Raw genomic sequence first — 14598 nt, 5'->3', positions numbered from 1 at the left:
GCAAAACGAAGTTCGTTCTCAGCCTTGAGCTGAATTACTTGCTCTTCAAAAGAAGCGATTAAGTAGAATGAATTTGCCATCTTCACAGCACCTCAACCTGAGTTGTATTTTTTCTTGCTCCTGAAACCATTCAAGAAAACCCATAAAAACGGATTTGACTGTAGAAGCAGAATTGAAAAGTTTTGATTTGCCTGACCATAATTACCGCACTTTTCTGGCCATCGCATCGCGACTATTATAAAAACCTTTTTTTTATATATTTATATCGTAAAATAATTTTAAATCCTTGATTTCAAGGACCCTTATTTCAAGAATAAAAATGCAGATTCGGTAGAAAATACGGGAAATCACAGGACATGTTTATAAAATATCAGGATGACCAAAAATACGGGAATATGGTCAAGACCAGTGGCTCTAAAACACTACCGCGGCGCTATCAACATTCGTCGGAGAGCTGGGGATAAGCGTTGATCAGGGAAAAGAGCACCGCTGGTGAAAAAATGTTTGAGAACTAATTAGTCCGTAGGCTAAGGAAATAAGGAAAGGGAGGTCGCCTTCCTTGAGTCGAGATTCTTCCAAAGTAGTCGCCTGACGTCAAATATGACGTGAAAATTTTGTCGGTCAAAAAAAATCGTCATAATGACCGCGAACAATAAAGGTCAGGAAATAACGTGATACTTGATGAAATATCAGGTCATTTCATGACCTTCATTAGCCATGAAATGACGTGATATTAAATGGCGTGAATAATTTTGCGTCAGAAATCCCGAATTTCTTTTGAACTGATAAAAATTCTGTTCTGGATCAAAATTTTTTAAATAACGTGATCTTCACGTATTCCCAAGGGATCAGCATGATCCGTCCAGGGAATTTGTTAGTGTTAGTAGACATCCATGCCCGAACCCAGACCTGCAGAGTGAGAAGCTGGTTCCCTAACCACTCGACTGCCAGGCATATCCAAAGTGTTAATGAGCCTTCAGAGGGTGTTTGAAAATTACCCTAGGCCTATTTGTTACCCCAAGTTGTCGCCTGACGTCAATGAAAACGTTTTTTGGAAGTCAAAATGTCTCGAACATGACGTGATGAAATGGTCATTATGTTCATTTTGGAAACTTCAAAAATGGCCATTTGCAAATAGTTCGAGTTTCCGAAGATAGATGGCGCTGTTCAAAAAGACGGAAGGGAAAATATGTATGTTTTGCCGCAGGTCGGATTCGAACCCAGACCGTTCCAGGATTATGTACCTCACGCCATGCTTCTACCGATCGCATTAACCATTAAGCGTTATTTTATGACGACTCCAAAAGTATTGATTACTTAACGAAAATTGTAATACAGTATTTATGCTCAGTGGCTATAGTACACATACGTGAGGCCAACACCACCTAGAGCAAGACTACCTGTGCTTTACAAGGTATTGGTAAGGGGCACATACGGTGATGTTCGGGGCTAAACTCTTTCTCGTTAGCCCCGGTGATGTTTCTATGACGTAACAGTAGCCTAATTCTGAGCTATAAGTAAACTTAAAGCTCAGTGCGCTGGGGGGGGGGGAACAGCCCTCTTATGCTCCCATATCTCCGCCGTATCGATACCTTCTAAAGCAGAGGTGCTTGCTGTAGAACAGTGGTTCTCAACCTTTTGGGAACCGCGGCCCGGTGAATCTAATTTCTATGAGTCTACGGCCCGGTCTGGAATAGCTTACTCTTTCATAAGTTAATAATTAATAAACAACCAATTACCTTTTAATTGCGAGCTAATTATTTAATTAATTAAGAACTCATTTAATCAATTAATTTATTAAACCCCTCTTTAATTGAATGATAAATTTAAACCCTTTTAATCAGTTGATTAATTAATTAAAGCACGTTTAATGAATTGAATCCATTATTATCTTATGGAGTGATGCAACCTTTTTTTTCGTATATTATTATTCGTAAAGTATTAATAACGTGCAGACAAACATAAACGAAACGTTTTATCAGCAACTGCAGTAAACATCCTCATTGCTTAAGCGCCGGAACCTGGGTACTGGGGCTGTTTGAGCGCTCCAATATATTTTATGACGTGGCTGAGCCACCAATAATCAATATACAATGCAACGATCCACCCCCTCTCCTGCATAAGGGCTTGAAACCGTATATACGGGACAAATGGCAACTTTCAGCCCCCTCAATGTTTTCTTCATTTCGGTGCCTCTACCTCATTAAAAGATTCAATTGGTCATACATAAATCAATCTAAAAATATCTTAATATTCAATTTTATAGAACAATTTCGCATAGTGTGTAAAAATACGAAGTTTTCATTCATAGTGGGCAATGGAATTTTTTGTGCTGACATCGAAGCAGCACTTATTTATTAGCACTATTTTAATAACTTAATTAGTGTAAAATATATTTTACGATCGAACTTTGTATTTAACCTCAGCTAGAAAGAAGGTAATGATATAAAATAAAAATGTATATAATGTAACTCACCATAAAAAAGTCCACTGAAGAGCAGAAAATTGTTCAGTTTTGGGCGAGGCACTCTTTTCGGTATATTCACGATAGATGCTTATGTTAAATTGCGTAACTTGATAAATTACAAAACTTTGATCGCGATTTTTCTACTCTGAAACTTAAACTTTTCTCTATTTTTTAACAAAAATTTAGATTTGTGAACCTATCCACACTGGAAAAGAAATCAAAACAAAAACCCTCGCAACGTAATTCACTGCGTTTTTGAAAGAAAACAGTATTTGAGTTATCACCAGTAGTTATGTACACCTGATGAACAATTCAAAATATACTGTTTTTTTGTGTGCAGCAGGTGTTTCACTGATTAGTCGCTGACATTTGCCACGCATATGTAAAATACTTCGTTCGTTTCTGAGAACACATACTAAATCGTAACAATGACTGCTAGAGGTTTTTACCACTGGCCATAAATAACGGGTCCAATGGTTGAAGTTGGTTTTCTATAATATTGCCCGGAAATTCCTAATCACTCACAATTATTCCCTTTTGAAGTTATGTGGCTTGGTCAATGGCGAGTAGCACAGATGTTTTTCCAGTCTCCAAGGAACGTGGGATACCGAGTGGATAGCATTATTGCCTTCAGGACATTTTCTGTGGTGCCGACAATGGCAAACCGCAAACAACAGGGTGATCTGGTTGTCAACAGAGAGCCCCGAAGCAGTAGTATATTTTCAGGGAAAAGCACGGAGAATATGGAAAAACGCTCCCAACCCCTGCTGTATTGTTTGAGTCTCGTGAAGACAGATACTCAAAAATACGAAAAGAAAAAAAATACTAGTTTCGAGGGGAGGGAGGACCAGAGACATGTTTCCCTTTCTTTGGGTCTAGCAACAAAACGAAGGATTTTCAGTGCGATAAGGGGAAGAGGGATCCTATAATTGCGGCTGGAAGCCTTTGTTCTGGAATTCTAGAGGAGGGTTTTCATCTTTCCCCTTGTATGATTTTTAGACTGAAAAATGAAAATAATATGTACCACAATAGAGTGAAATATACCAATTAGTTATTCATGGAAATGCTTTGAAAAATGAAAGGGTAATGAATATATTCTCACGGCCCGGTACGATTGATGTCACGGCCCGGCGGTTGAGAAACACTGCTCTAGAAGGTGTTGGCCAAAGCGTATTAATAATAAGCGTCTTTAATACGCTTTGGTGTTGGCCGTATCCTCGATATTGCTGCTGTGACGAGCCAACACCACACTAGAAATATAGTATATATTTCTAGTGTGGTGTTGGACGAGCGCACCATCTCGCGCGCTTACGTGTCTGTCCAAGATTCTCACGTACCTGTATAATATTATGAGAGTTTGCTTTTTGTTGTTACCACGATTTCGCTCTCTAAAAGTTAATCTAAGAAAATGTTAGTTATTTGTTAACTTGTGCTTGTTATTATATCAGAAATAGTCGATTAGCTAAAGTAGGAAGAACATTGTGACTCACCTGCTTTAACCAAGGAAAAAGAATTAAACTAGCATTTCCAATGTATAATCACAGATTATAGATAGCTATATCAGACATGTTACCATCATATATTATATTGGATTTTTAAATTTATGTATACGGGTATTTGATTATTTGGAAATTTTTATTTACTTACATAGGCTCATTCCAATTATGTTAGATGAAATAGACAATTGGTATTGGTGTTAAAATGTACTAAATGTGATTGCTGAATTAAAGTCTATAATTACATAAATTTTTATTTTACTACAGTGCGTCTTTTAACAGGGGAAGGAGGTATAAAGCCTCAGAAAAGGAGAAAAAACATTATGTAGGACTGTTGAGCAAAAAATGCTTGGCTCCCATGAAATTTGGCTGGCACCTAAATATTTTTTTCAATTTCTCAGCTCTGCTCTAATTATTTATTCGAACGGTTTTGGAAAATTTTATAAATTTTAAATATAATTTATTGAAATCATTTGGGATTTAGGAAATTAAAGGTTGATTATGATTAAAAAAAACATGGACAAGTTATCTCACGTTTTTCAGTGGCATACATAAAGTTTTGTTCATGATATTTGTGAGTTGTTTACTTACCCAAAAGAAAAACAATTATTTCAGCATTGTCAGTGCTCCCACTCATCTTACTTTTGAGTAAAACGGCCAACTTTAGTCATACTTTTTTGGTTTTGTCTTTCTAGTTTTTACCAAATCCTATCAACAAAATTTGTTAAATTGATTTTAATTGAGGAAGGAATCATTAATATATTGCCAAATATTACAAATTTTGTAGATTGCAAGTAATGATTTTGCCAAAGCAGAAATTGTATTGTTTTTAAGGTTATTTGTGGGCGTGTATGTGGACCATTTCATTTATTAATTTTTTATTTGCTTAGTTTGAGGGGGTTAAACATGCAGACTAGTTGTTATAAACTTTCTAGACTAAACATCAAAACTACCTTAAGGTATCGAGATTAAAAATGGAACATTTTAAACTAAATAAAAAAACCCAGACTCTTTTAAATAATCAATGGCCCTACCTTTTGCATAAATAATAAATATTCTTTGTATATAAAAATAAAACTGACTCTATTTTCAGTAATAAATCAATCAGGGCATAAATATTCTCTGTATAAATAAAATAATTTTTAATTATTAAAATGTTGCCAACTTTCATTCAGAATTATGGTGTACATTTTGTACATAGGTGAAACAACAGTTTGCATAACAAAGCAGTTGGGTACATAGGCCTATTCTAGGTTTTGTGACTCTGATGACACCCAATAGCATTCAATGGTCTATATTTTTGGGGCATGCAGAGGCATAAACAATATTTACAATACTTAGCAAAGAGCTAGAAATTAGTGTCGTTTTTCACAAATGATTACACTGGCGTGGAACATTAAAATACAAATCCCTTTAAAAAAATAATGGACAATGCAGTAAAACCATCTGGTTCACCTTGACTTATTTACATCGGACCTTGTAATTTACACATTTTGCTTATGGAAGTGGTCTCGAAAGAGTGTCATTATTAAATAAATTATTACTGAAACAATAATTCGACAACGTCGACAAAAATGTCGACGTTGGATAGAATTGGATAGAATCGTGGTTAAGAGATAGGTCGCAACGAGTTATGGTGAACGGGGAATTCTCTGGATTACAGCATGGATTGCACAACAGGATTACAGCATGGGCAAATGAATGGAGCATGACGTTTAGCGTTGATAAGTGCATGGTCCCTCATTTTGGTTCGAACAACCCACAGTTCTCTTACGAGTTGAATGGTGTCACTATCCCGGATGCAACTAGGGTCACCGATTTGGGAATTCTCATTGACGAGCGGCTTAGGTTTTCTGAACATTGTTCAGCAGTGGTCAAAAAAGCGAATAGAATGCTTGTTCTCATTTTCAAAAAGGTCTCTTCGCGTTCTCCTAAAGTCATTCTTCCGCTTTTTCGAGGCTTAGTTCGTCCTAGACTGGAGTATGCTGTAAGGTTTTGGAGACCATACCTACAGAGGGACATAGACTTGGTTGAAGGGGTGCAGAGAAGAGCTACCCGTGTCCTTATTGGCACACAGGGCTTGAGTTATGAAGAGAGACTTCATTTTTTGAATATGTTTACATTGGATGAACGCAGGTGTCGAGGAGGTATGATCAAAGTGTTCAACATTTTAAATGGGATGGACTATGAACTTTTAGTACACCGCCAATCAACTGCCTTTACAAGGGGACACCAGTATCGATTGGTGAGGGACAATGCAAGGTTATGGTGTCGCAGGGAATTTTTCTCTAATAGGGTTGTTAATAAATGGAATAGCTTACCCCCGGAGGTAGTAAATTGTAACACAATTGACACGTTTAAAAAGAAATACGATAAACATGTTGGGGTAAATCGAGAAGCTATCCATTCTTAGAATAAGACAACCATAATTATTCTTTATGGGCGTTGTGCGTTGTATAATATTTTATCATGTGTATATATTGTTTATAATTTGTGTTAATTGCATTTTTAATTGGGTTGCTATATTTTTGAAATATATGACATCCATATTTTTATGGGCATCTTTTTATCAGCCACCTCGTTGGGCATTTTGTCTGTTGTGGCGTTGTATTTGTATTTGTATAATGCTATGGAAATAAAATTTTAGCATGTAAAAAAAAAAATTTTTTTTTCATTATGCTGATTATGTTGTCTAGGGAAGTGGTATACTTCCCCTGTCCTACTTTTTCTAATTTTTTTTAGTAGGAGCCCCTGGATTGTACATTTTTTTAAACAATTTTTATTAAAATATTTTAAATGTTTGAGTGTGACTTCTTTTGATAGGCCTGTGAATATTCAAGGTTGAATTATAAGCACTGATGGATTTTCTCTCTAAGTATCTTTTTTTTCTGTATTATTCATAAAATAAATTGTTATGTATAAATCAGAATAATTTTTGTTAAATTTCAGAAAGATAGCAATGCATCATGGCAAAGATGAGGAAATTTACAATTACATGAAAGAAGTACTTTCCACTTACAGTGAAATAAGAGGTTAGGAAATAAATATTGATATAGAATATGAATTATATATAACAGTCTTTTTTTGTGTCTACATTTAACGCAGCAGCCTCAATATAAAATGAAAATAAGATTGGGAAAATTGAAAAGATATTGTAAAAAATTTGGATTGATATTATCAATAAAAAGAATATATTTTACTTTCATGCAATCAAATTAAATAATTTACTGTTAAAAAATTGTTATTCATCACCAGTCAGTTTTTTTTTAAATTTAGAGCTTGGTGGAAGACAGGCTCTTCTTTTTTTTTTTCAAGATATATGCATTTGATAAAATATTAAAAATTATAATTCAAAATAAATAATAATCTACTAACAATAACATCTACTTGATGATACATGCCACCTTGTAAAAATTCTTCTGGGGTATTTCTAACAAAAGAACAGTTGCAGGTAGGGTTACCAGCCGTTCTCATTTCGTATGCCATATCGAGTGTCCTCATTCGTTTTTGAAATTTCCGGTTTTTTTTTCCACATTTTCCGGGTTCCAAAACTTTTTTCCTTTCCAGAGAAAAAAAAAATGTATTGCAAAACATAGGCCTATATCTCTTCTTCTTGTGTGTTTGTTTTATTTCTCACAAGCTTTGACCAATCATTTAAATTTGCTGAAAATGGGAACCCAAGTTTCTTTTAAGCTTGGCAGATGTTATTCTAGCCACAACTTTGTCCAAAAACAGCTTTATAACAAGAAAACTACAGCATCTGTCTAAGAACACCATTGTTTGCTCAACTGTGCAGTGAAGTTGCATGAAATATTGTAGTTCGCTAACAATTTGAATGTATAGTTCTAATTTTTATGACAAATAATATGTCGACGTTCGCATAAACTAAAGATTGATTAGGTTGAAAAGTGATTTGCAATTTATAGTAATAAGAGATAATGCAATTAAAACAAAAAGAATGTAGTAGGTCTCATTAATCAAAGGCCAAAAGAAAACAGAAATAGAAGTTCTGTTTTAATTAGAGAAACTATTGTCTTTTCAGTCAGGTGCAGATCTAGGGTGATGTGTTGGAGGGGTGATTTTTACAGTAAGGGTGTCGAGATTGGTGAGGCCCAACAGAGTGTCCACAGGTGCTAAACGTACTTAAAATATAAAAATTAATACTTAAAAAAAAATCAAGAATTATAAAATTATTTAAAACTTCAAATTAATTCAAAATCAAGATTAAATTTAATTTTTAATTAAAATTTGAAATTAAAATTAATTAAAGATAATTAAAACTTGAATGTAGTTAAAAATTAAAACTAAATTAAAATTTATATTTATTAAAAAAATTTTCAATAAGAGCAACACACTTATTTAAAAATTTGCTTTGCAACTAATGAATTAGCTGTTTTTGACAATAAATTTGAACAAATGTGCCGGCTACCCTCGTAAAAAATACTGCACGCAAAAAAAAAAAGTTTGAGGGGCAGACTGAATAACTTGTTATATTTATAAACATTGTAAGGAATTCTGATGCACACAAATTACCAGATTTAAAAATTATGTTAACACAGTATCAAGTGCAATTGTACAAATAAATGAAAACTTTGCAGATGAAAAGAGCAGAATATCAAAACATATAAAGAATTATTATTTGAAAATGTTCCTAGAGTCTTACTTGCTACTTCTCCTTTGCTTGATAAAAATTAAAGTTCACAGTTAACCGGACAAAACAATGTGCACAAATAAAAATTCATCCTTATATATTCAATAAATGCTTTTTCCACAGCTTTTCTCTCTCAAGTCAAGAAGTAGGTAGATACTTTCTGTATAAATTTAATTTTTTGATCCCTGCGAAAGTATTAAACGTTTCTCTTTGCGACATTTTGATAAAAATTAGGCAAAATAATATGAATAAAATAAGGATCTCTGTCAATAAGAGGAAATGAATTCAGAGCTAACTCTGATACCAGAAACCTCGTTTAATAGAGACGATCCTTGAATATTTGAAGAAAAAAATTTATTGAAAATCCTGACCATGGCCAGCGTCATTTTCAAGCATGGGCCCACCCAGGCACCTCAAGAGAAGAGGGCACTCAGAAAAACGACAAGTAGTTGAATTTTTTGGGTAGGACCTCAGAAAAATCACTTGGCCCGGGGGCCCATGATGCTCTTAAGATGACCCTGCCCATGCCATGGCCCCCACATCCTAGAGCGGGGCCTCTGGTTAGCCCCTAGACCAGACTTTTCATGTTCCCCTTTATAGTTAATTTATAGCATGAAAAAAACAAAATTATGAGAATTGTCACGGACCCCCGGACTAGAGCCCTTTCAGCACTGCCCTTGTGGGGCCTTGACGCACAAAAACAAAGCAGTTATCAAATAAATATGTACTACGCACACCCAATGACAGCCCCTTGCCCATAATGGGTCGCACTGCTCTTGCACAAAAATGTATGTGACCACTCAAACTTTAAATGGCAGCATGCTATCAGAAAAAAAGCTGAACCTATGTGGCACAGCTTTTCCCTACCTCGTATGTAGGGTCCATGATAAGGCAGTTTGGGTTTCAGTACAGCACAGAGTAGATGTGTTCCCTATTCAGACCTTGTGTGTCAGTGCTGTGACAGACCAAATGAGCTTTGTTTACGCCAGTGACCCCAGGTGGGCCCTCTATGGTCTCTGTCTCGCTCGATAGAGAATTCTATCTAGAATAACTTCTATCTCTTTGCCGGCACATCCATGTGGGGCTCTCAATTGGCTCGCACTACTTCATATCAGCTCAGTACTTGCCACCCAGCACTAGACCCGACCAAAGAGACTGTTTCTCCATCCATGGGGGATCCCGAGGTGGACTCTGCTTGTTTCGCTCAATACCTTGTTTAGTATTTACCAATGACCTGCTTGACATATGCACTGATAAGGTTGGGAACCACTGCTGGTAATTCAAGCGTACACGGCCGAGCTACGCTCACCCCAGTAACTTTTCGTGTTCACCTATACACCTCGAGGACTTGGCGATTTGTGTAGGAAACATTAAGTATTCTTCTTTCAATTGCTCACGTTCTAGATAGTTAATTTGTCTTTCTGTGAATGATTTTAGAAATTCAATGAAAATTTTACAACACACCAAACACCTCTTAACCCTTTCAAGGGCAGACATTTTTCCGAAACCAATAGAAAAATTGTAAACAGGTGGTCTCACACACACTATGGGGGACATTACACCAGGAAGGGTTAAAATGAAAAGAAACACTACAGTAAAACACCCATTTATGACATGTCTGTATTTACAAATAATACCTTTAACTTCCTCCTTTACCACTTATAATTTTCCAACAAGACAATAAAATTTAAAAAAATCATTAAAAATTTCCAGCTTTGCACAACCAATTTATGAAAGTTTTTACATTGAAAACCCATATTCTTTGTCTTCAAATAAAGTTTCCCATACTATTACGTATAGAGGCACTCTCAATAATCCCTCCAGTAATCCGGCGTTTTTAGACCAGTTTTCTTCGAGCATAGAAGAGGAAAACATATCAGTGCATGTCTATGAGCAGAAGTTTATATTATTTAAATGGGCTTTTTCACTCAACTTGCAGTAATTTGGCGGTTTTGGTAACCTAGTACTAATAATTCATATCTCTATTAGTTCCAGAAATATTCAACTCAATCTGCTTTTTTTTTGCTGATATTTTTTCAGTTTAAAATTTTTTTTTTTTTGCAACACTAAGATTTTAACCATCCGCATGCTCAGCTACTGAAGACAATGTCCTATTTACAGGAGAACTAAGCGGGCTATAGCCCTGAGCAGCAAGTTCAGAAGGTCGGCAAATTTGAGGATTGAGTGGCAAAGAAAATTAGCAAAATGGGGGAAGAGTGGTGAAAATTTTATAACGCTCAATAAATCCATCTCTGCCCAGACAGCAAGTGATAAGGTCAGTGAATGACCCAGAGAGTTTGCAAGCACATGAGTGAGAAAAAGAGTGACTTAGAGCGTAAGTAAGCATGTGAATGAGACCAAACGAATGAGGGCTCAGTTCAGTGAGTGGCCTAGAGTCGGCCGTCTTAAACGTATCCTGGGCCCTCGGATAAAGAGATTTTTCTGAGGCCCCCCTACCTGGTGAGACATATTTACTTTCAAAAATTTTAACCAGATATAGTTTTTACAAGAGAGAGGGCCCACTCTATGCATCTGAGGGCTCCGCTCATGGGCGGAGATGTGGGGGGGCATTGCCCCCCCCCCCAGAGTCAAAGGTGGAGTCGACTGATCTAATGTATATATGTATATATATATGAATTGACATCATCATCGTGCCCCCCCCCCCCAGACTTCCAAGTCAATCTCTGCCTATGGCTCCGCTCAGAGGGAATGTGTTAAGACGGCATTGCCTAAGGCGCATGTAAGTAACCAAACAGTGACCAAAACCAGTGTCAAACACGTTAGTGACCAAAACTGTGTGCAATCATGTGAATGACACACAGGGTGAACACAGGGTGTACTTGCAGAAGGGAAGGGGGCAAGCAAGCTATAGCATAAGGTGGAGAATTCGTGGAAAGATTAGTCAAGAAAATTAGACTGGAGTGGAAGAAGGGCGGCAAAATCGTAAATGTGCTTCTGACTGAACATCAAAATTACTCTCTCTTCAAACCTAAATTTCTCATTCGGTTTCAAAGAAACAACTCATAAAGGATAAAATAATTTAATAATTTATGAATAATTTGAATGAATAATTAAAATTTTTTAAATAATGAATAATTTAGATAATTTTGATTTCTAATTTGGAACCACACCTTAGCATGAGTTTCGGAGAATTGCTAATCAGGAAATATAAAATCTTAGAAACACAAATACACACACAAAATGCTGAATGGTAAATCTTGCTTCTTCGAGTAGGAAGTCAAGACAAAATATGAAAATGTTTTTTTAAATATTAAAATATAACAGTAAAAAGTTATACTACCCCTGGCAGAAAGTGTTTGTTCACCCACAAAAACACTAGCAATGCTATGTTTGAAATGCAAAAAACAATTAAAAATAATTCTTTTTTTAGAGTGAAAATTTTTGTTAAAATCAATCATTCTGAATTTGGAATAAATGACAAAAATCATAAATTTATTACAATTTGACCATGATAATCAATTTATAAACTTGTAACACCCGAGGAAAAAATGTTTGATCACCTCAGTTTTGAGGAAAAAAGTAATCAATCACTGTTTCAAACAAATGTGTTGACTTGAATTATGCAAATTAAACTGTTTGTGCTAGCACAAAGTAGCCAGACAGTATAAAAAGGGAACACAATGGGTTTTTATTATCAGAGTTGTTTCTGAAGTGTAAGAGATGGCTTCCAGAAGATATGTTACTAATGATTTTGAAAAATGGATAGTGTTCCATGTTCAAAGATGACGTTTCCTCAATGGGAGGTTGCAAGAATCTTCAGCTGTGCTCAAAGTATGGTGTGCTGCCTTTTGGATGAAATATCGGAGGACTGGCGATGTATAAAATTTTGTCTCGATCTGATTACCCTCATAGTACCACAAAGAGAGATGATAGAAAACTGATCGCAATTGCCAGGGAAAATCACTGTGCCACTTCGAAATAGCTGATTGCAGAGTGGGTGAAGTGCAATGTTCATGTCTGCAACCATACCATGCGCAATCGTTTGTGAGGAAATGGATTCAGGTACTGAATGAATGAACACCAGGGCCTCTGTCACCTGACTTATCCCGTTGCCGAGATCTCTTCCAGCCCAGCTTCATGGCAGAGTCTGGAAAAAAGTGAGTACACCTAACAGTCTGAGTGTGTAGCTAGTGTTGTGGCTGATATTTCAGTGCTGTCATCTATACTTCAAATTGTGAGTGAAGTGCAATGATTTAATATTTGTAACGTTGTAGGCCTGTTGCTCTCTGTGGATTCAGGTACTGCAAATCAACACCTAAACCTCATTTAACTTAGCAGCAGAAGAGGTCTCGGTTGCTATGGAGTAGAAACCATGTCCACTGGGGCATGAATGATTGGAATAAAGGCATTTTCAGTGATGGGTCAAGAATCAGCTTGGGACTGAAGATAACTACATTAAATTTGTCTGGAGAAGAACAGGAGAAAAGTTTAAAGATAAGCGTGATTGATAAAAGAACTAAATTTCATCGCTCGTTTATAGTGTGGAGTTGCATGACAGTTGACGGATTAGGGGAATGGCATTGTGAAGCGTACAGGCAACTCAGAAGTCTGCATGGACATTCTTGAAAACTTTGTGATTCCAGTGTTGACATTTGGTTTGGGGATTCAACTGACTTTACATTTCAAGATGACAATGCCTCTTGCTTAAAAAAGTTGAGAGTATCTAAGAAGGGCTAACATTTCAATGACTGACTGACCTGCCAACAGATGTAACCCAATTGAGAATGTTTGGTACCAGTTGAAGAAGAGAGACTGCAAAAGGCCATGGAACTGAAGCAAGCAATTAGAGACTGTTGGGAAGAAATTTTTCTGCCGTACAGCATACAACTTATTGTTTCTATGCCTCAAAGAATGAAAGCCGTCATCCGGGCCAAAGATGGGGTTAAGAAATATTAAATTTCTTATTTTAGATCCCATAATCTATCACTTTTTTCCTCAAAACTGAGGTGATCAAACATTTCAAAAACATGTTTTTCCACCACAGGTACGTTAAATAACAAAGATTATACTTTCATGCAAAATGGAGTAATTTTCAATAATAATTTATGATTATCGAGTGCACAATATTAATTTTCAGATTTTTTTGTCTGAAAAGATTCTTCTCATGGTTAAATTTAATTCCCACAGAACATCCGATACCACATAATCAATTTCATATAGTGGATTCTGCTTATGTTCCTCAGAACCGAAAGTTAAGAGGAGGAGGTTGGTCTTGTGCCCCTGCTGCTGGACCCGGGGAGGCAGCGTGAATTTCCACCTTTACCTGCCCTTAACATTACAAGGGGCACCAAGATGCTGACCAAGCATCTGGTTGCGCCATTACTCTTAGAACCTTTTCCACTTAGTACGAGTCATTTTCATGGTCCCATCTTTCGCTAATACTCATTAATATTTCCCGTTCAAAGCATTTTTCCACTTATGTCTTTTATGACGGTTTTTGGAAAAGTGTTGTAAGCGGGATCAACTTATGTTTAATCCAGGTACTTATTTATTCGCACCTGAAAGATTTCAAATTATAAAGGCTTTAAATTATTAGATGGGACTAAAGCCTATATTTTCATAGATATTATAGCGGGGCTATGTGCAAATGCTCACCACCTGCAGCAGGGCTTTTAAGCTAGGTTTTTTTTGCGGGGGGGGGGGGTCTTTGCTGAGATTTTTCATACTTTCACGCCCCACTATAGTGAATTTGTAGTCAAAAAAAAAAAAATAATGAGAATCATCCTGTTAGCCTCACCCTGAGGGGGGCTCCCTGTTAATGGCATTATCAGTGAGTCCGCAAATGAATGCAACTTCATTCCCTGGGAAAACCCAGATGTGCTACAAAAAGTAATAGAATTTTCTTAATATCCACCTATTTTAAAACTTTAAAATTTTCACTTACCGAAAATAACTTTTTTTTCGAAGATCCAGCCATTTTTTGGTACACCTCATGCTAGCGTGTAGGTCTAGAAAACAATGAT

General features: G+C 36.2%; 1 protein-coding gene across 3 annotated transcripts in view; it reads left to right on the top strand.

Moving 5' to 3' along the window:
- The first annotated feature begins 3787 nt into the window (after positions 1-3787).
- LOC149067650 (fucose-1-phosphate guanylyltransferase-like) overlaps positions 3788-14598 on the top strand; it is a 36818-nt gene continuing 26007 nt past the window's right edge. The window contains exons 1-2 of one of the 3 annotated variants that reach the window (XM_089252528.1): positions 3788-3877; positions 6913-6995. In XM_089252528.1, coding sequence (XP_089108654.1) covers positions 6923-6995 — 73 coding nt within the window. In that variant the 5' untranslated portion in view covers positions 3788-3877; positions 6913-6922. Of the gene's footprint in view, positions 4081-6912; positions 6996-14598 lie in introns of all 3 variants that reach the window. The other 2 variants (XM_089252527.1, XM_089252526.1) reach the window with 2 other exon arrangements.

Source organism: Pholcus phalangioides, unplaced genomic scaffold (assembly GCF_987345545.1).
Source record: "Pholcus phalangioides strain wild (caught in Gottingen) unplaced genomic scaffold, Ppha-v1.0 ptg000029l_1, whole genome shotgun sequence".
Taxonomy (NCBI): domain Eukaryota; kingdom Metazoa; phylum Arthropoda; class Arachnida; order Araneae; family Pholcidae; genus Pholcus; species Pholcus phalangioides.
This window is presented reverse-complemented; position numbering and strand designations above follow the sequence as displayed.